A 21972-nucleotide genomic window follows, 5' to 3' on the forward strand; every position below is an offset into this window, starting at 1 on the left:
GGAGACATGGTGCTCAATGGCATCCTGCCCCCTGCAGTTATGCTACCATGTTCTTCCAGTGATACTTCACTGTAGGATTTTCATTGTATTTAGGGGCACTACAGTAGCAGCCAGGAGGCCCCACAATTTACCTCCTGTTAGGCAACATACGTACGTCTGTGGACATGCACAGAAAGGGAAGGGCCTTTACAAGGCTCAGAGCGACAAGGGACATGTCAATAACAGGGGCAGGCGCACAGAAAGATTAAAGTACTTACTCCTGAGTCCTGTTTGCGTTCCAGTGTCTACGCTTACTCAGTGCCTAAATGTTTGGGGTTAACATTCCCTTGGCACCTCTGAGCTTGCACACTGCTGCCTTCCCACTGCCAACCTGTGTCAGGCCAGAGGCCCCCAAACTACAGGATACAGACCCCTAGAAGAATATTCAAAGGCAGCAGGGAAGGCTGGGGCCAGCCCCTCGGGGGAAGAAACCATCTCCCAGTTCCACCTCCCAGCTGCAAGCCCAGCACCCATCCCCAGCCTTAACTCCACCCATGGCAATGGGCCTGGCTAACTACCACCACACATGCTGACCCCTGACAGCCCCAGATCCCTGCCTTGCCTTCAGCCCTCTTAGCCCATCCATGTGCCACCTGCAGGGGCCACTGGTGCAGTTGAAAACAGACCCCACATGCTGACTCCTAGCCACAGGGGGTTCCACAAGCTGCCCCACCCTAAATGCCAACTGCACAGTTCCCAGTGGCTGGGGGGGGGGCGGGGGGAATCTCTGGGGGGATGGCACCTCTGGATGGAGGCAGAGTTGTGAGCCCTACCATGGAGGGCCATGCAGGCTGCTTCATGGGAGCTGCCTCAGGTCAGCACTGCTCAGCACTTGCACCCCAACCCCCTGCACCCAGATGCTCTCCTGGGGCCCACATCCCCCCTCCTGTACCTCTTGCCTCAACACTGAGCTGTCTGCTGCACCCAGACCCCACCCTCATCCCAGACCCAAGTCTCTGCCTGCACCAAAACTCCCTCCTGGACCCCTGTCCTGCACCACAACTCCAGCAAGGAAACCCCCCACCCCCACCCCCACCCCCACCCCAGCCCTCAACCACTCCAGCTGATGCGCACATCCAGACCTCCTGCCCTAGTCCCATGCTAATGAGCAAGGCTCAGGGAGAGCCAGCAGTAACAGGTGGTGGGACTGGAGGCGTTGGGGGGTGGGGGGTATACCTTGGGGAAGAGAGCAAAGCAAGGGTGTTCACTTTGCTGCAAACTGAAAAACTGGCAAACTAATTCCATGCCCTGGACTGGGGGGTGGGGTATGGATGGGGTAAGTGGGGTTACTGAAAAGTGCAGGGACCACATGCCAGGATGAGTCACAAACCAGCTACAAGAAATTCTGTCATCTAAGTCATGGGTGGGGCACCTTCGGACAGGCATATGCACAGGTCACCTACTACTTGTGACCCTCACCTGAAGTCTCACTAACTGATCACAGGGGGACCTGCCCTTCTAACACTTATGTAGCAGCTAGGGTACCCCCCCCACCCCGCAGCTTCAGCACCTCTCTCCACCTCCTGAGGTGGGAGATGGAGTTTAGCAGGGCTCTACCAGCTCACCATTCCCATCCTACTAGGCTAAGTGCTAGTCTGGTGATGCTGTCCCTCAGTCACACCTGGTGACTTGGTCTACGTTAACTCACATAGCAAGTGAGCCCAGCAGAGTAAATCTATTGCCTAGTGGTTAGGGGCAGTGGTCTCTGTAAGCTGAGTGCTTGGGCAGCCACACAGGAGAGTCAAATGCCACCCAGCTGATTAGCAGAGCATCCACAGTCAGCAGCTTGTTTCTCTTAGTTGGTCCCATTCACACATGCCTCAGGGCGCATAAAACTTATTCCACATGTAGAGGGAAAAATTTAGAGGGAACAGTAGTTAGGCAGGAGACACTCTGAAAGGTGCCAGATCCCAGTTCAAAATCTCTTTGCCACCATTGGATGGGAGCAGCAAAGGCGGCTCCTGTGCTTGGTGAGTGGCTAGGCTACAGGTTCTAAGCAGAAACACCCTCAAGCTTGTGCTGGTATCCTGCTCCCACGTCAGGCAGACAAACATCTGCTTCCTCTGACTTGCTAGCAGCACCAACCGCAGCTTTCTTTCTGTGAGGGGGTGAAGTTTAGCCTATACCACTCTTTTCAGCATCACCCATTGGCTAGTTTAGGCAGCCCCCCTTCCATCACAGCTTGGCTTTGGGGACTCCCGTCTAAGCTGTCTCTTCCCCCTCTACCCTAACTTATGGTTGGCCCTGCAACACCTAAGCCCTGTCCACTGCCCTAGGGGGAGACTGTGCAGTAACAGGAAATGGACCCAGGCCCGCTGAATCTCAGTTGAGTGCCTCAGGCATAAGGCCATTCCTTAGGGCTTGTGCACTGCCCTCCAGCTTACCTCTGACCCAAGGCAATTCATGTTGAGATGTGTTTAAAACCACACACACACACCCCTGCTTGAAGCCCAGCTGTCCTGCAGAAAGCTCCCTCTGCCTAGTCAGAGAGTTCGTTAACAGCCTGAGGAAAATGCTGCTCCAACCATGCTGGTCCCATGGAAACAATCCCACCCTCCAACCACCTTTAGGGGCAGATAACAGTAGATGGCTTTTTGGTGTCTGTTTCCTCCACCGTGGGAAGGAACAAATGTACACACCAAGGCAGGACCTCAGCCTTCAGGAGACTCAGCTGTACACAGTGCTGGGAAGTAGCTGAAGACTTCATCTGTGAAGACTTGAGACAAATGGAAAAATTAGAAGGGACACTGATGTGCAGAATACATTTTGTGATGTGCACCAAGACACCTGTGGATGTCCACCATCAGTAGAAACATGCTGCCAGCAGAGGATACTCTGCTGATCAGCAGAGCGCTATCTGAATCACTCCTCGTGGCTACCCAAGTGCACAGCTTACAGGGGACTCTGCTTAAAGATCCTGGCATCCCAAAAAATTTAGGTGCTTAACTCAAATCCATTTTCACATGAGTCAGATAGCTAAATACCTTTGAGAATCTGGCTCACAGTCTTCCACCATGAATACCTGAGATCACTTCTTGATGGTTCTAAGGACAACTTTTGCTGGAGAGGCTCTTGGAGACACTGCTAACAACTTCCTTTTTCTTAGTGCTAAAATATTAAGTGGGAAGTCTAGCAGTGATCTTATGAAAGAAGCAGATCCTTAAAAGGGCCTCTTCTGGTACTGTTCTGCCACGGCGCCATGGTCTATGTATGTGCACATAGCTCCAGTATTTCATTAGTTCTAAATAGCTCCGTGTCAGGATATGCAACTCCTGGAAACAGGGAGCTGCAAGATCTGCTATGACAGCAAGAACTAATTGTTTTGTTAATGTAGTTTTACACAGACAAAATTAAGATAATGGTCTTGAAAATGTTTGTAAGAGGCATGTATGCTGGAAATTCTTATATTACAAAACAGAGCTACACCTCTGACAGCTACCAAAGGAAATGCTTCTACTAGCAGCTGAACCTTTCAAAATTTGAATAGCAAGACAGAGATAGGTAAAGTTGATGGTACTGATCCTGGTCTCACTTTATTCTGATGTAGATAAGGAGTAACTCCTTTAATTTTCTTGTGTCACCACCATGAATAACTAATCATATGAAAAATAAATAGGGTCATAAGAATTTAAAATTCTTAGGTGAGGTCTTTCTTCTCCAATTGCTTTGATTTCACACAGTGCCTTCAATGCAAATTTCTTGTGAATCAGCACAAGTTTCACATTCCTCAAGTCTAAAACATTCTGCCTTTACTTTTTCTGGCAAACTCTAAAATTGCCTCCCCTGAATGTAACATGACTCTCACTGTTGTGGCACTGGGACAGCATGAGTAAGACATACAATATTTTAATATGGCAGAGGCTCTCAGGGGAGCTGCAGGTACTACGTTAAAAAAGTCCTAATCTTACAGGACTTGCACTAACATTTCTAGCATAGATCCTGTCAGACAAATGAAATGCAGGCAAGATTAAAGAATAGAAATGTAGCCTCAGAGCCTGTATTACTACTAAACAGGATGTTAAAAAAAGAAAGAAGTCAAACAGATAAAAGACAAAGTTGAGAGAGTAGAAGCAGCAACTTAAGCAAAAATTGAGAAGATGGTTAGTGGCAGATAAAAGTTATCCTAAAAATGATTCATCTATCTTCATAAGCTAATGTGCCAGGCACTACTTTAGAAAGAGCCCATGGAAAATCAGCTGAAATTTATTTCAAGTAATAGTCTGTTTGAAAAAGAATTAGAAGCATGTTCATTTTCAAATGAGAACAGTAACAATGAGCTGCAGATTGGCAACCAACTAGGGTTCAAATACTGCAACTGAAAATCCCCTAACGTTGCTCTAATTGTATCAAGGTTTTGCACATAACTAATAACATTAATGTCAGCCCATTTAATGTCATTAAATAGGTCTGACAACTGGCTGTAACTGTAGCTTATTTTTACAACCTCACAGGATTGTTAATTCAAAAGATGATACCAAGGACCACAACATAGGAAGCAAATCTTCAAAGGCAGGTAGGTTCAGGTAGGACATTAAGAAGGCAGAACTGGAATTTTCTGTTCACGTTCTTTAACTGTTTGGATTCATGCCCAAGCAAAGGGTCCAAGCTGGATCAACTGCTCCAGTCTAACTTTCAGCAGCCAGTGTTCACTTCTATAATTACACTGTCCCTGCAATTTAGATAGCATCCTGGAACATTTCGGTTTCTAGGTAGGGAGTTCTACACCAGCTATCATTGGAGAAGAGCATGCTGTTCAGTCTCCATAATTACTGCCCACTAGCAATATTAACTACATTACCCCAGTAGCTAGGAAACCCACTCATGGACCAGGACCCCATTGTGCAAGGTGCTGTACAAAAACAAAAAGGCAGTCCTTACCCAAGAGGGCTTACAATCTTAGCAAAGGACAAGTCAACAGCCGAATAGAGGCTGACAGGCAAGCACAAGGACTTGACTCAGCACATCTGCAGCCCAGGCTATATGCTGTGATAACTAATTCATATGTTCCATTCTTCACCATGCCAAGGGTTTTGTATGTACCCCTAATAAAGTCAAGTAAATCAACTAAACTAGTTGGATTGAAATTAAATTTTTATTAAGTGCTCACATGGTTAAAGGTAATCCAGTCCTTGGTTTGGTTAGACAGAATTCCTGCTACCCCATTGGTCTTGTTTGTAATGGCTTGTCTCAGTTCCTGCATCTCACAGCCTGTTTTCTTTTTTCAGAGAAGTCTTAGCATCTTTCTTGATGATGGCTGACTGTATTTGAGCCTGCTCTGGTAGACACTATAGAAGAGGGCTAAGGTTCCATTTGGTTGACTGCTACTTTAGTTGACTTCCTAGACTGCAAGCAGGTGGCAATCCACATGGCTTGTTTAAGATGATTTTGTTAATTGTTACATGCTGCTTAGGCTGGTGCAGATGAGCACGGAATTCAGACAGATGCAGAGGGCTAAGGTTTCCATGCTGTATAATCACTTTATAGCCCCATAAAAGGTTTCAGTTCTGAAGAATGTTATACCATTTTTCATGTAGGGGGTTTCAAATAGTTTTAGGCTAGATTTTTTAATTTTTCAGGGTTTATAAATTCCAAACATTTTCCTGGATTGTCCCCAACTTTGTTAGGTCCAGTGATGGTGTCTATAGTGTAAATATGTGGACAGAGTTCGCAACAGGGTGTTTCAAGGAAAGGTCCCAGAGTCAGTATTTCTGTGGTATGGCATGTGGTTGCTACCATCATGTGCCAGCAATGCCCCTCTGCCATGTTCATTGGACAAACAGGACAATCGCTTTGCCAAAGAATGAATGGACGCAAGTCAGACATTAGGAATCTAAATACGAAAACAAGTAAGTGAGCACTTCAGCTTGGCAGGGCAAACTGTTGAAAAGTAAATGGTGTGTATTTTGAAAACAGATTTTAACACCACATTACAAAGGGAGACATCTGAACTGGAATTTATTTTCAAGTTTGATACCTATGACCACGGACTTGAAGATCTCAATTATCTTACGCTTTACAAGGACAATTTCCCCACACCTTTGATATTCGCACTGACCGCAGGCATCCCACTTAGACACTTGCAGAGGGTTTTTCCCCACCCCCATCTAGCTGATTTATCAGGTTTTTCTTTAATTTTTTCTCTTTTTAAAATTATTTTTCTCACCATTATCATTTATTCTCCAGATCTGAAGAACTGGGCCTGTTCCACAAAAGCCCATCACCACTATACAATACTGTAAATTTTTAAGGTGCTACAGGACTGCTTTTTTGCTTTGTGAAGATAAACACGACTACCTCACTAGAGGAAATATTTAATTTAGGGCAGTCACCACTGGAGAAGCAGCCCATTGTACAGAAGAGAATTATTGCCATTATCTGTGTTCCAAAAGAAGCAGAGATTTTCCAAGGCTTACAAAAAAATCTGGTTTAATAGTCAGGGCAAACGTAATTAAAAAAAAAAATCACTCATTGGTAGCTACTTGATATCTATCCTCCCAGCCTTTAGTTGGTCTATATTAGGAGTCAGCAACCAAAATAGCAAGAGGAGACTTTTTTCTGAATTCGGTAAAACAAAACAAAAAAAAAAAATTCAAGAGCCTCAATGCATGTGAATATATGAAGGTCCTAAATAAAGTCAAACCATACTTTTTGTAACCCCTGTTTTAACAACAGTGCAAACACAATTTGTAATGCAATACATGTTTACTGCAGGACATTCAAAAACTTTTTACATATTCTATTTCCTCACACTTTACATGTGTATGATTTTTACCACTGTCTTCCTGACTTTCATGCCTACCTACTTTATGCCAGTTTTACTTCACATTTAATTTCAGTTTTCTTTCCTAAAATGTGTGTTGCCCATCACAGCAGGAATGCCCCGAGCTTCCTTTTCAAAATTAATTGACTTTATTAGCAACACAAACACACACACAGATATGGCATCAGATCCCACAATGTACTGCACATATTAAAAGGGGGACTTATCCAATGTTACGAGATCCCATATTGTTTGCTATGTAGATGAGTTGTTCATTGTGCACTGTATCAAAAATAATCAGGAGGTATTTTTGTTTTTTTACTTTGCAATTATAGTGTTCTGAGTCACAAGGAAATCCCTTCTACAAGAACCACCAGACCCACAATATTTTATGCCCCCTTTTTCTCTAGGGCAGCCAGTTGTTTCCCCGACAACAGCAACTTGACCATGATTAAACCAAAGGACCTATTTTGGGTACATCTGGCATATCAAACTGAAAATGTGAATCTAAAATTTTTCAGTAATTGCTTTGTTGATGTTTTGACCCAGAAAGAAAGTCCCACTAGAAGGTTACAGAAATATCCAATTGAAGCTTCTGACTGTAAAAAGAGAAAAGAGCAAGCAGCAATTACTGCAAAAAAGAGCAGTTCTCAACATGGATTTTACTTAAGATGACTGTTCCATTTTCCTTATCTCAGCCATGCCAAATATACATTTTATAAACATGGCATTTTATAAAATTGTTTGAGAGCTCACACCAGGGGTGGGGAATCTTTTTTAGGTTGGGGGCCACTGACCCACTCAAAAATCCACACAAGTGAAAAGCAAAAAACAAAAAACAAAAAACAAACAAACCAAAAAACCCAAAAAGATGTGTTTGCAATAAGTCTGTTCAACAGAACACATTAGCATTTTGCCAACAGTACAGAGGGGAGCAATAGCTCTAATTTCCAGAATCAGCTTTGCTTCCTTTGTTTTTTTGATCAGTTATAGTATCTGAGTTTTGTGGCATTTTTTTCCTCCCAACTGCTATTCAAGATGTTAAACACGTCGATGGCTTTGGGGCCTGTAACTTTACACAGTCCTGCTGAAATACCACCTTTTTTCAAGAGGCTTTTCCCAAGTTCTTAACTTCTTTAATTCATGGAGGGAGACAGAGCTCTTCTTTGATGGATTTCTCAGGTAAATGATGGAGGACATGCTGATCCATGACTGAGCAGACTACTGTGGTATTCAGCCCATCTCTGTAGGATTCCCTCCTTGTCCCTGATGAGAGTTGTGCCATATGCAAACTTCAAGTTGGTTTGGCAGATTTACGTCTGTAGACTGTTCTGGGATAGTCAAGGAATATATTTGCATTGTTTGTATCTGCATAATATTGAACTTCTGCAGCTTTTTTTCCCCCACCAGTCACTGTGTTCTTCTCAGCTCAGTCTGGGCCTTGCTCTGTATGTACTTAAACTTATCTTTTTTTGAGCCATAAGAATTCATTTTGCCATTCAACAAATGCTTTATACTTGCCATTGAGAAGTTTGGAAGTGTCCTCACTCACTGAGCCCCTCGTAGCGTACCCTTTTCTTTGGCCCCAACACTGATTTAGCAGTATCAATCACGTTTAAACTGATCCCATTTTCCTGTTGGTTTGCCAGTGTTTGGCAGCCATGAAAAAAGCTTGTCCTGAAGTGACTGCTGTAAATGGTAACTGATAGCATGCCTAGGCTTTGCTATGTTGAAAACTTGTCCATTCAGTCTGGGACATTTGCACAGTGAAGGACTACATTCAGGTTAAGCAGGGCTCTTACCAATTTGAATCTGTCCCCACAGAAAGGAGGAACAGTTCTAATAATGTACTAACCTGGCTTCTCAGATATTATCCAGTATGCTCTGAAGAGTGCCCATCATTTCTGAGGCACGGGGTACAGTATGAGTAGCACTGACTGCCTTGTCTGGCTGGAGGCAATACAGGTACCCCAAGGTGTCCCATCATCTGTGGCTAGTTAACAGGGACTCAAAGTATTTTAATCTGAACGCCTGGGGAGCTTGTGGGATTCCCTGTCTTCCCTGATGGAAAAGCTAAGAGTCCTCCATCAGCCTCACCTATAGCATTGTCTATTCCTCTGCCACACTTTCCATCTTGGGATAAAGAGACCACACTATCAGCAATTTCTCCCCTCTGAGAAAAAGGCACTGAATAGCAATAAGGCTTTATTCAAATTTGCCCCTTTGAATCATCCCAGTCTTCTCAAATGCCTGAAATTACAGTTTCTTTTTCAAAATTTGAGAGTCAATTCAAGAGCCGCCTCTTATTGCCTGTCACCTCCATGCAGATTCCGCACCCTAATCTAAGTGATGGAAATTATAAAAAATGGGAGCAGCACAGTTCTGCACAGATGCACCTGACTGGCTAGAGGTTGCCTGACCACATGTATTCTTTGGCAGATGCGCTATTTTCTTCCCCTTATGGCATGCCATCACTGCAAGATGATGGGGCACAACATCAGCATGCCACATCAAGCCCTGTGAAGTAGGTGAGTTTTCCCTCTCCTATTCTGAATTGGTCAGGCTACTGAACATCAGTGCTCAAACTATATTCTAATGTTCTTTCATGCTAATTATCAAAGAGAAAATTTTTAAGCGTTAACTGTGTTGCCTACTCTGCTGACTATCATTAGGCTCATGATAATTTGGTGTCTTTCTTAAGGCCCAGTTCCTTAAGCTAGGAGATAAAATGAGAATTTATTTCTTCCCCTCTCTACCCCTTTTTAAAAAAAATACATTTCTAGCCCTAATGATTGCAAAGAAATCTTGAACACAAATTACCTGCTCCTTGTGGAGCGAAAGAACCACCACAGATTCCAATACTAACAGTATCACCAATAATATCATTTGTCCAGCAATATGGCTGCTATTACCAAGAATTTCTTAAGAACCAACTAATTTAAAACCTTATTTTCAATCACATTTCACAGTAAGTGGTATGAGCTGCTTCTTAATTTTGGGAACCTGCTGAACAAAGTGCCCCTTGTGTTGCTATAAGTAGACTTGTATTTGGCATGTATTCTAAGAGCTAATGATGGTGTTATATATACACAGAAAAAATAACCTGAAAAATTTCAGAAAGACTGGAAATTAACACAAACTAAAAATTAACTGTTCCCTGCACACACTTGAAGACTCTTGTATAATTTATCACAAATCTGCCAGAGATCCTTTTGCTGGTGAAAACAGGCTTAAGTATTTTAAAGATGAGATTACAGGATTTATTACAACAAACCAGTGTTTTAGGCCTACAGGGAGGAAATCGTATTGTACATTTGGCTAGCAGAAAACAAAACATCTCAAAGAGATAGCAAACTAACCAACACCATGGTATTAGAACTAACTGCTGAATTTCTTCAAGTAAATTAGGTGCATTATAAAGGAAGCAAGACGACTAGTTTTCAAAAGCTGATGAAAGCTTATACTTCCTGAGAAGGGTAAAATGGGAAAGTTACAATTACTAGTGACTGAATTTCTTAACTACTTCCTCTTCCTTCCTGAGTACCATAAGTTTGAGGAGAAGGGATGTAAATAGACCTTACATTATGGGGGGAGGCAACTGTCTACCCCAACATGAAATTCTAGCAGCTTAATGTTAAGATCATATGAGGAAGAAGGAAGACGACACTGACCAAAATATGTAGATTATTTCTGATCAACAGCCACATAAGTCACATGTTTTTCATATCTTTCGCTTCAGATTAAATTTAAAATGCTGCTTCACAGTTTAGCATCACAGATAACTGTACAGTTGTGTAAACAGACAGCACTACGTTTGCACAAACACTTAGTAAGACTGCTAATAAGTAAATCAGAGTAAAATATTGGCTCCAAAACACAATCATATTTTTGCTTCTTCCCTAAGGAACTCACATGCTTTGATGAAAACTATCTGATGAAGCACAGAGTTACTGAGAAGAAAAAAAAAGAACTTCTGTCACTCTCTCTCTCTGTAATAGATCATGCCTCAGAACTCTGGTATTTCCCCACAAGTCTCACATGGCTAACAGGGATCCAAAAGCCCCTGGTTCCACAGATGCCATTTACTGTACCTCTGCAGTGGAGCCACCAGGTCCCTTAGTGCCATAAGGCATCAGCACTTTCCTAGGCTAATGTAGAAAACTATGCCGCTAAGTTTTCCCAACTGACTAGTGATTGCAGGTGCCTTAATTTTGGGCTGACCATCTCGAATGGAGACCAATTTTCTGGGAAATAGAGTTACAAGGTCCTAAGTCACAATGAGCAAAGGGAGCCACAAAACAAGATACCCAGAAAAGGCAATACATTTCTCAACTAAAAACAAAGCTAAGAGAGAGGCAGAGTGTAAGGGGACAGTGGACAAAGGAGAGGCAAGTACATGTCATGGGTCCCCACGAGGAAAACTAGTTAACTCACTGTCTGTAGCAGCTCCCCAAGTCAATGTAATGTCAGCTTTTCTATCTAAGCAGCTAAAGTGGAGCCCATAAGCCACGTGCAGCTCACATTAGTACAAAGATGCAACCCCCAGAGACGACAGCTCCCAGAACCCAATGCTGCATGCTGACCTGAGCAAGCTGCTCTACATAAAACTAGGGCCTGACCTACACTAGAAAATTTGTTCACTAACTACATTAGGCAAGACTTTGAAAAATCCACACCCCTAAGTGATGTTAAGGTAATCCAAGTCCCTATGTAGGCAGCACTACGTTGATGCAAGTATCTTCCGTCAATCAACCACTGCCTCTCAGGCCCGGAAAGCCTTACTTGAATTAATGACAGCAAACCAGTATCGATCACCTACCTGGTTTTGATCATTGTAGTTGCACTCCCTAACCGCCACTAGTCCGCCTTTCTGACTGGGGTGACCCTGGGCAACCAGACATTTGTTGGTTTGAAGGTGATACAGCTGTGAAAGGAAATGACAGCTTAATTTACATGATCACTAAAAGGCAAACAACAGAAGGAACAATAGGCAAAGTCTTCTAATAATCTGGATTTCTTAGACCTCTTCACATGCTCATAGAAAGACCTTCCTCCCTTTTCACAGAAGACAGTCTGCTTTTTAAATTAATATTTTAGTATAACCATTACTGTAACACAATTTAATTTCAATTTTAAGATACAGCAGATTTCCCCCTGGGATTTGGAAGTAATTTGCACACAACAGAATTTTGCCCTTTTTGTAACTCCATTATTCCCTGTCAACTTCACCTTCTTGCTGAATGGGAGAGGTCAGACACATGCTCTCACACCTGGACATATAATGGGTGTTCTGTCTAGGGTTCACAGCAATTATAAAAATCAAAATACTTTTGGCCCAGCCTCTTCTCCACCCTTTTGGAGTCACTTAATGCAAGTAACTTTGTGCCACCTGACTTCCAAACCTTACATCACCACCCCCAGCCCCATCTTTCAGGTGAGTTCCCAACCTAATTTCAATGCACTGATAGTAACATGAAACAGAACAACCTGGAGTATGTTTTTTTACAGGACTGGAATCAGACACTCAATGTGGCTGCTCACTGAAGACAGCCTATTACCAAGATGAATTATGAAGCTAGTGGTTGCTGCTTCAGCTGCTCCCCTGGTTTGCCAAGAGCATCCTCCTGCCCAACCCTGAATCCTGCTGCTGGTCATTTGGGTAAGCAGGCCTATGAAGTAGCTTACAGACTTTTATTCTTGTCTAGGGTTATTAGGCTTCAGTATGGTCAGCCCCAGGAAAGAAAAAATCTCCATCTAGAGCTAAATGTAAAAGAGCTTTCATAGCCTCAGATCCGTGAGGCATCCTGAAAAATGAGCCAATTTTGCCTTAGATAAATGCAAGCAGTTACTTCAGCTTTTGTCTCATTACTAAGCTACTCTGGGGGAAGGGGCGGAAAAAAAAAATCAGTATTTTATTATTCTTTAGATTTATAGAACGAAAAGGCATAGCTCAAAACACTGAACACCTCTAACAGGTCTATAAATCCAGAAAGGAACAGCAACACAGTAGCCTGGCACTAAATAATTGAGCAGCACAACAAACTAAATGCCATTTTCTCTGGGCATCACCCCCAACAACATTTGCCTCTTCAGATGCCTTTAGATGCTATGTTCTGCAGCATTACTAACTGCTGATTCACATTATACACAACAAACAGATAACATGTTAAAATGAGGATTCTTTTAGGGATATTCTCTATCAAAGACGTTAGGAAGATCAGATTTTGAATGTTATTTACTTACCGGTGGCTTAACTGCATTAACAAACTTGTTTTCAAACTGCTGGTGCATAGGCGTGCAAGAGGGCACGCAAGCGCAGTCATGGGCCACTAGCACTCACAATTTTTAAGATACTTCCCCTGCTGGCTAATAAGCCCTGCTCTTTTTCCAAATTAGTTTTATAAAATAAAGTGGGGTTTAGCATAATTTATTGTGAACCCTTGGGAGTCTAGAATACTGTACTGACCGTTCTGTTTCCCTGGGCCTACTGTATCAGCTTATGTAATGAATTAGAGTCAAAGCTGACTAATCACCCCCACACAATATTGAGCACACTTATCAAACCCCAAAGACTAAAGCTTCGGGACTTTAGATTCATTAAGAAACTGTCCTTTTATTCAAATGACACACAAAGCTATTCTCTAAATTGAAGGGAGGGAGATCCTTGGCTTTGGAGATGGTCCCTCATCTTATAAAGAGATGTTCAAAAGCCTTTAATAACCTCATCCAAAACCAGGAGTATTTTCTCAGCCAAGCCTTCATCTGGGAGTAACCAGAAAGGCATTATCATCTGCTTGAGATGAAGGGTGTGACAAGGGAAGTGCCTATGTTAGTTTGGTGCATCTACTGTACTTAGAGACATTTTATTTTAAAACCCATAGAAGCCCAACCTAGTATTGAACTGAACAGGAAAATATTCTATAAACCGTGTCATTGCTAGACTCAGCAGCACCTCCTTCTATAGTAAAATCCTAGTGGTTTTTAAAGAGCCTGCATGACCACTGGTGGTCACCTGGTTATCTATTCTGTTCATTTCCTCAAAGCACATGACATTGGCCACTGTCAGAAGACAAAATACTAAGCTAAATGGATCACTGGCTTGACACAGTATATCCAGTCTTATGTTCAGCATGCAGCAGTCTGCAGGACTGGGGCCCTATACTTTCACAGTTACATTCATTTTTAAAAATTTCCTGCTAAACATTGCATGCGATACCATGTTGTCGTGGGTGGCAGCATATTTACATATTAACCAGACTGCAGACTAAATAGGTTTACAATCAGCAATATGACGTCCATATTTAGAATAAGAATTACTTGAGCCACCTACAGCAATCATGCAGACAGATAGCTGTTCTATGGAATTATGAAAGTTTAAAAAACTACTAGGCCAAATTCAGCACTGCCAAAAGCAGGTGCAACTCCTGTGATTCTTGCACACAAATCCATAAACCAAGGTCTACTTAGTAAGAGATGAATATCAACTATTTAAAATGCCTGTAACCATACCCTTTTTGGTGATGGTTATCACTAGGTTTCTCTTAATACACTGAATAATTTTGCTGAACATCTATGAGCAAGATTTCTTACTGCGCTTCACCCTAGGGGTAAAAGGCAAGAGGCATTTTCAGTTTCAGATATAAATGTTCATCTTTGCAGAAAACTAAGGTGACCATCTGTACCACTTCTCCCCGGACAGTCCCTTACTTAAGCTGTCTCACAGACATCCTGACTTTTTTTTAAAAAAAAAAAAAACAAAAACAAAAGGGGTTAATTGTCATGTGTCTTTGGGGCTCCTGTTCCCTGGCATCTGGTGTCTCAGGGCGGCAGCCTCTGCTGCTGACAGTTGCCCAATTCTCTGGTGTCCCATCCCTGGGGCAGCAGCTCCTGCTGCAGGGAAGCTCCTCCACGGGGCAGCTGCCCCACTTCCCAGAACACCATGGCAACAGCCCCCCTCTGCTGGTGAGCTCCAACACAGGTTGGCTGCCTCATTCCCCAGCATCCAATGCCTTGGGGAGGCAGCTCCTGCCATGGGGAAGCTCCTCCTTAGGGCAGTTACCCCATTCCCCAGTATGGCAGCCCCTGCTGCCGGGGTCCCTGTCGCAGGGCACATGCCACATTCCCTGGTCCCCTCTGCCAGGAGACTGAAGAGCCCTTATTTTCAGCACATGCATGCACCCCCCCATCCCCACTAGGATCTTAGGGAGGCCCCCATCCTCCACTCCCTCTCACTGGAAGGCTGCAGAGCCCCCATCTCCAGTGCCTCACCATGGGGCAGTAGCACTGCCATGGGACAGCAGCCCCACATTGCCAGAGTCCCATATTTGCCACAGTGCAATGTTGTCACCCTACAGAAAACAGCTGAATGTAAGTGTTGAGTGGAGAAAGCTAATTACATTGTACATCCATGATAAACAAGGAGTGCGAAGGTCTCCAGGTAGGTTCTTCTCAATCCAAATCCACTTTCAGAAATAATGGTCAGTCCTGAAAGTGTCCTGAATGGATTTTAAGACTCCCAGTGTTCAGGGCTTTGCAAAGACATTGCTTTAGTACTGTATCAGCTGAAAAGAATATATGTCGAACATAAAAGGGCCTTAAACCATTTTCAACTTATCTCTGGAAATAAATGTGTGTGTGTATATACAAAACTTGCCATTTTCAAGACTAAGCTAACTTTTATTAAAATGTCCCACCCAGTCACTTACTATGAAAACAATGTATTGAATTTAATTATGTGAACCTTTCACAAGAAGTTTCAAAGCTACCTATAAAGGGATTGAAGGATTTTCTAAAGAAGTTGAATAGTGTCTTACCCTTCCACGCTGCAGTATTTTTGGTCGCTTTTGCCCTCTGTTAATAAAAACCGGTTGCTGAGCTTTGGCATTGGGCCCAGATATTTGCATCTCCGGGTAGACATTATCTAAATACCATTTAAATGACTTGCAGTTCAATTTTTTTCTCAGCTCCACACGGTCTGAAATATTTCCATAATTCCTGGCCCTTAATTCAGGTCTTAAGGAAAAATACTGTTCCTACACAGAAGAGAGAAAGGAGAAAATATCAGAAGCATTTGCATTACTTGTAGTACTAATTTTAAGCAGTGATTAATCCAATGCAATGAACTACAAACCTGTTTCATTTAATCACTGACTTAAATATTAATTTCTCTCTGCAAACTGGAATTCTATCTCATTTTAGAGTCAATGTTTATGGTGCTTCTCTTGATTTCCGTAACAAATGTGTTTGGTTTACAAGTCAAAACGTGATTTATTTTCTGATTGCCAGGCATGTAAGTTTAGGGCTTGTTCTTGCATATGGATGTGTTCCGTCTCATTGACTTCAATAGAGTTTCAATGTGTCTGAAGCTATTCGCATTCACATGCATTTCCAGGACCAGGCCTTTAATCTGGGCTGCCTGAGTCAGGATGGGTTCTCTCTTTATCCTACCCCATCCCTACCAAATAAGATTTGAAACTCCATAGTATTCCCTGCAATCCGTGCACTTACGCAGCTATTCAGGAGCAATTCAGATGCCACCCAGACAGGTTTTTAGTTTCTACTGGTGGTGCATGTTCACACATGCCTTGGCTCACATAAGTTTATTCTACACATAGATGGAAAATATCCACACATGGATGGAAGAGATCAGACAATATTATTCTGGAGGCTAAATTATGCCCTCTGTAATACTTGTCCAACCCCAACAAAGCTATAAGAGCTAATGACATTATACAAATATCATTAGGTATAATATGGCCTGAAGAATCCTTATCACTAGTGATACATAAAAAAAATCCCATGTTGATTTTTACATCCTAGACTGAGTTTACAGGTAACTCAGAAAAGACACTGTAGCCTGCAGACGAGGCTAATTTTATATGCATTCTTCAGGATACAATAAGCGTGAAACCCCAGACACTTCTCTGGATAGAGCTGCACTTGCAATAATGCCTTGAATTTAATGGCGATAAAGATGTTCTAGTGCTATTTTTAATCATCTCTTCAACACTGATTACAACTATACATCCATCATTACCAAGATACTTGTTAATTATGCAGATGAATGCAAGGTGAAGACTACTGAAATTTCTGCAGCAAATAAAAAGAAGCTATAAGACCAAGGCTAATATAATCTAGCACAAGGTGTATCATATATATAGTGAAATGGAATCCAGTTCAATTGCACAGTGAATTAAGTAAGACTTTTCTGTATCAAACATACAATTGTGTATTATTGTATCTGTTCCTTTTCTTCAGTAGAGCATTAATGAAGTGGGATAGCATCATCATCATCATATCCTTGAAAGTAACAATGGTGGCTTGCTTTTTTGTAGTAAATATTTGATATCACATAAAAACAATTTACAACTGTTCATGAATGTAAAAATTAAACTGCAAGTTTTACTATTTCCATTTTCCCTCTCTATCATATCACATTTTTGTTAAATGCTGCTGCTGTATCCTCTGCTGAACAAAAGAGGGAAACAAACCATCCCTCTTGTGTATCATTCCTCCCACTGCAGATCAGTCAGTATAATTATCTTGACAGTAAATATTTTTATTATATGTATACGCATGGAAATATCTTCAGACCTGCCTTCCAACTCTAAATCTGCTTTATCAAAAGGTCCTGACAGTTTCAAATAATAATAGAAAAAGCTGGAGACTCCACAGCTGCTACAAGAAAAAAGGCACTGAAATGAGTCAGGATATTCAATCAGTTGGAGAAATCCTTTGAGACAGGAAGTGGGATTGGTTAACACCTCGGGTCCCTAATAGTTACCGGAGAGGTCAAAAATACATGTACCTTGGAGATTTCTGGAGCATCTCACCGTAGGAAGCAGAGTCACACAAGCAAGAATCGTGCATAAACAAACGGTATCATTAGAGAAAGGAAGGTCTGTGTTGTCATAAACTGGTCATTGTTGGAACAATTCAAACAACATTCCCATTTCAGACTGTCACTGTGTCTTACCTTATATTCATCCATCCACACGTGTGCCAGGCGGAGAGAGTTGTGTGCCATGGTATCCTTCCCCCCTGGTGAGCCATACGGGCGCCTTTTACGGAATATATGTCCTACCCTGGAGCAAGGGATGATTAGAAGTCTACCCCCACACATCCAGATCTGTCCACAAGAAAGCAGAAGACATGCCACTGTAGAGTACAAAAAGGTTCAATACTTTTTTATTAATAGGGATCATGATGGTAAAATTGTGTATGCTCAGTGTTCTGTTTTTAAAGACTCATCTTTCAGTTAAATCAAAGCCAATGTCCTACGGAGGCAAAACACATGGCTTTCCTCTTTGAAAAGGGCAATTTTCACATCCATTTGCCTACCTCACCTCCTTGCAACTTTATAGGGCTGATAAAAATAAAATGTTGCACATGCTTTTTCAAATTAGTAACAGAACATTCTCTTACTCTCCTTTCCATTAGAAACAGCCACCATGTTTTTTAAACTGTAAATATTTAGTTTTTAGACCAAAGACCAAACAGAATACTTCAGGAGAAGAGCAAAAGTTTTGGAGAGTTATAGATGACAGTACAGGTTAACCCAGTACTGCATCAATGCTTAAGTAAACAGGTTCAACCCACTGGTGTGGATACAGTTATACTTGTATAAAAGTGATTGATAAGAGTATAGCCATTCTTTTACAGGTAGGGCACCTATGTACAAGCATAACTGTACACACACTACAACTTGTACCAGTATAAACTGCTTAAAGAAAGAAAAACACTTCACAGTCACACTACTGTAACTTTCAAGTGTAAAGCAGGCATTAGAATGGACACACTTTAAACTTCAGCACCCTTACTACTGCTACAACGCACAGTAACCTATGCAACAGACCATCACTCAGATTAGCCAATCTCCTGCCCATTTCGGTACCCCAAATTTAACAAGTATTTTTCTCCACTTTAATATAAGTGTTTGCTAACACAGAATCTCAAGTTCTGTAAGCGGCTGTTTAAAACAAGTTTCCCATATGTGCTTATGCAGACACATGCATTAATTACACATATGGACACCCAAAAGGGATTACAAATCAAAATGTTTGCCCTACTTGACCTTCCTTCTGGAAGTAACATTCAGAGATTTTAAGACCAGGGGTTTAAAAAAAAGATGATTTAGTCTGATCTATGTCAGAGGCCAGAGAAAGCCAACCAATAACTCCTGCTTTAAGCCCATAACTTCTACTGGAGCTAGTAAAGTACAGTATTAGAAATATCCAATCTTTAGTTTGCACCTTCCTCCCATTCTGAGTTTTCCTAACTCCAGCTTCCAGCCTCTGGGGGTTTGTTATTTGTTTGTCTGCTAAACTAAAGAGCCCTTGACTAAAATATTCTCCCCAAGTAGGTACTTACAGACTCATTAAGTCACCTCTTCACCTCCTCTTGGATAAGATAAATAAACTGAGCTTCCTATCTCTCTTACTGGAAAGTAGATTTTTTTTTCAGGCTCTGATTTCTTCTAACAACTGTTTTCTGATCCTTTTCCATTTTTTTAACATCCTTCTAAAAATACAAATGCCGTACTTGGACAAAATATTTCAGTAATGATTTCATTAATGTTGCACAGAGGTAACCACTTCCCTCCTTCTACTCAATATGCTTCTCCCTATACATTCAAAATCTGAGTTAGGTCTGCAGCCCCAGTTTCACCATACAATCTCCCATTCAGCTGGTTTTCCACCATAACCCCCATTTGTCTTCAAAGTCACTGATTTCCAGCATTCAGCCCCACAACCAGCAAATGTGAACAAAGTTCTTTGTTCCTTTCACCACAATTTGCAAACAGATTGGAAGTATTTTTATTTTGTACAAGATTTCAGTTATTTAAATCTGAAATTTCACATTGTTGTAATTGTAGAAGACCGAGCACCAAAGAGAATTGGAGGGAAGCAACAGATTTGCTACACTTTAAGTGTTATCAATGGTGGCAACTTTGTTTTCGGAAGTAGACAGCTGGAAACATTTGGGAGCACAGCTCTGCCAGCAGCAGCACAGAAGTAAGCATGACATAGTATGGTACTGCCACACTTACTTCTGCACTGCTGCCTCCAGAACTCACTCGTCTGACAACACCCATAATCCAGCATGATTTTAGTTAGCTGAATAACCACTTATGCATGTGGCCACGTTTCCTGTGGTCCCATAAAGTCTGTTTACACCTGCCAGTTCTGATTCTCAGTGTTGTGTTATTTAATGGCAATTTACCCCTAAATGTCTTCTAAGAGCCCAGTTAGTAGTGGAAGTGTTGGTACTGCTCTAGACAATATTTGCCAAACCACAGGAGGTAAATTCTCTTGTTCAGGACTGCTCAGGTCCCACAGAGGTTCCACCTGTACAACCACCCTAAATAAACTTGTGAGACACACACAAACCCTGCAACTTTTGGGTTAAGCCCCACAGCCTGAGAAATGCTGGCCTCACTCTTGTAATCTTCACGAGCTAATTCTATACCATACAAAATATCAGATCTCATGGTCCATGATGTCTTCTTCATGGCCATGAATCTGGAAGGGCCCTACTTATAAATCCATAACACATACTACCTGATTCAAAAAGTTTAAAAACCAATTTTTTTTTTTTTTTAAATCTCTATCCTGTGAGCAAAGAGGAGATAAAATGTAAAACAAGCCTAGTGAACTTGCTGATAGGCAGAGAGTTACTGTCTTCAACAGCTCTTAGGCTACTCTTGTGCAAAACCCTTAATTTGTACAGCACCCCTTTAAGGGTACTTTTTCATGACTGGGAAGACTGACCCTGCCACTGTCAATCTTTTGGAGTTTCCATTTAGCTACATAATTAATATAGCTTGAATTGCAGCTCTTAATTTGCCCTTCCCCTTTAGTGTAGGCCTGGCCTAAGATGTGTTGCAAGCTCCACTGAGAAAGAATCTAGCATGCTTGTAAAGCTGCTAAAAGCCAATAGAAATGTTATGCAAATAAACTATTTTATATTAAAAGGGCAACTGGAAGCTTGAAGTCTAGTCAATTTTACAAAATGAGTTAAAAGTATTTGCATGAAGTACATCTGCCCTGTCTCCTCCTGCCAAATCTGTCATTTTTATAAATCATGTTCTCTAAGTGTCTCTCTCCCCATATGCTGTGTGAAAGACCCAGACAAACACAAGGGGAACTAAAGATAAGTTCTATAGAATAAAAGTCAAAAGTGAACTTCTCTCCTTTAACTTCCAGTACGATCAAATTAGTTGTAACAGCAGTAGATGAGAAATTGCAGTGTTATTTTGTCACTGAAACCATCCTTTGACAGAGGAACATATACTGTCAGTAGGCAAACAGCAATTCCAATACTAATAAACCTCTGTTTAGGATATGGAATAAGTAGAGCACTGACTGCAATACAAAACACTTTATTACCCGAAATGATATTTCCAGATTTTCTCCTCCCCAGATGTCCATGCCACTATCATACTGTCCCAGTTCATTAAAGTATTCTCTATCCATAGCAAACAAGCCTCCTGCCATAGTAGGTGACCTAGAAGAGAAAAAAGTTCAAAAATGAGTTCCCATTGCCTGAGCACTCATTTTAATAAAAATAGCTACTCTAACTAAATCAAGTTTCCAGTCCTACTTATGGATCCAGATGGCTGGACCCCAATGACAAGAACTACAGGACTAAAATAATCAGATCAGCTTTCAAAAGATCCTATAATTATTTTTAAAGAAAAATGTATAAATACGATCTACAGTCTGTCACTGTTCCATCACATGTAACTACAGAACACACATTTATTTGATGTGTTCCTTTAACTACAACTAAGTGTATGTGAGCAAGGTACCTTTTAGTTTCTTCCCATGGCACCCACACACGGGAGTTTACAGCACAGCATGCCAGCCCAAAACACACGACCACGTAGGCACCCGCTCAGGCTTCCTTCAACCATGACAAATTACACTTTTGCAATGACTGCACTAGCATAAGAGCACCTGCTTAGAATCCATTCAGGTTACATTTTTGTCTCTTTAGCTCTGACACAGTACCTACATTTTGTAGTTAATTTCTCATATTTCCCTTGATCTCAAATGAATACATGTACTTGTCCATAATGCACACAAACGTACAGTGTACAACACAATTGTGTTTCTCCTTCTCAAAGGGCTAATATAGATTGGTCCTGACCTGAATGGGGAAAAAAATAGTAC

At 41.7% G+C, this 21972-nt stretch overlaps 1 protein-coding gene across 1 annotated transcript in view; it reads right to left on the bottom strand.

The window, feature by feature from the left end:
* The window catches only part of GALNT11 (polypeptide N-acetylgalactosaminyltransferase 11), an 81484-nt gene that overhangs the window by 11392 nt on the left and 48120 nt on the right, over positions 1-21972 (bottom strand). The window contains exons 7-10 of the mRNA XM_074986315.1: positions 21187-21304; positions 17775-17927; positions 15613-15831; positions 11619-11723 (exon numbers count right to left, since the gene is read on the bottom strand). Coding sequence (XP_074842416.1) covers positions 11619-11723; positions 15613-15831; positions 17775-17927; positions 21187-21304 — 595 coding nt within the window. The remainder of the gene's footprint in view (positions 1-11618; positions 11724-15612; positions 15832-17774; positions 17928-21186; positions 21305-21972) is intronic.

The sequence above is a fragment of the Carettochelys insculpta genome, chromosome 2, assembly GCF_033958435.1.
Source record: "Carettochelys insculpta isolate YL-2023 chromosome 2, ASM3395843v1, whole genome shotgun sequence".
Lineage (NCBI taxonomy): Eukaryota > Metazoa > Chordata > Testudines > Carettochelyidae > Carettochelys > Carettochelys insculpta.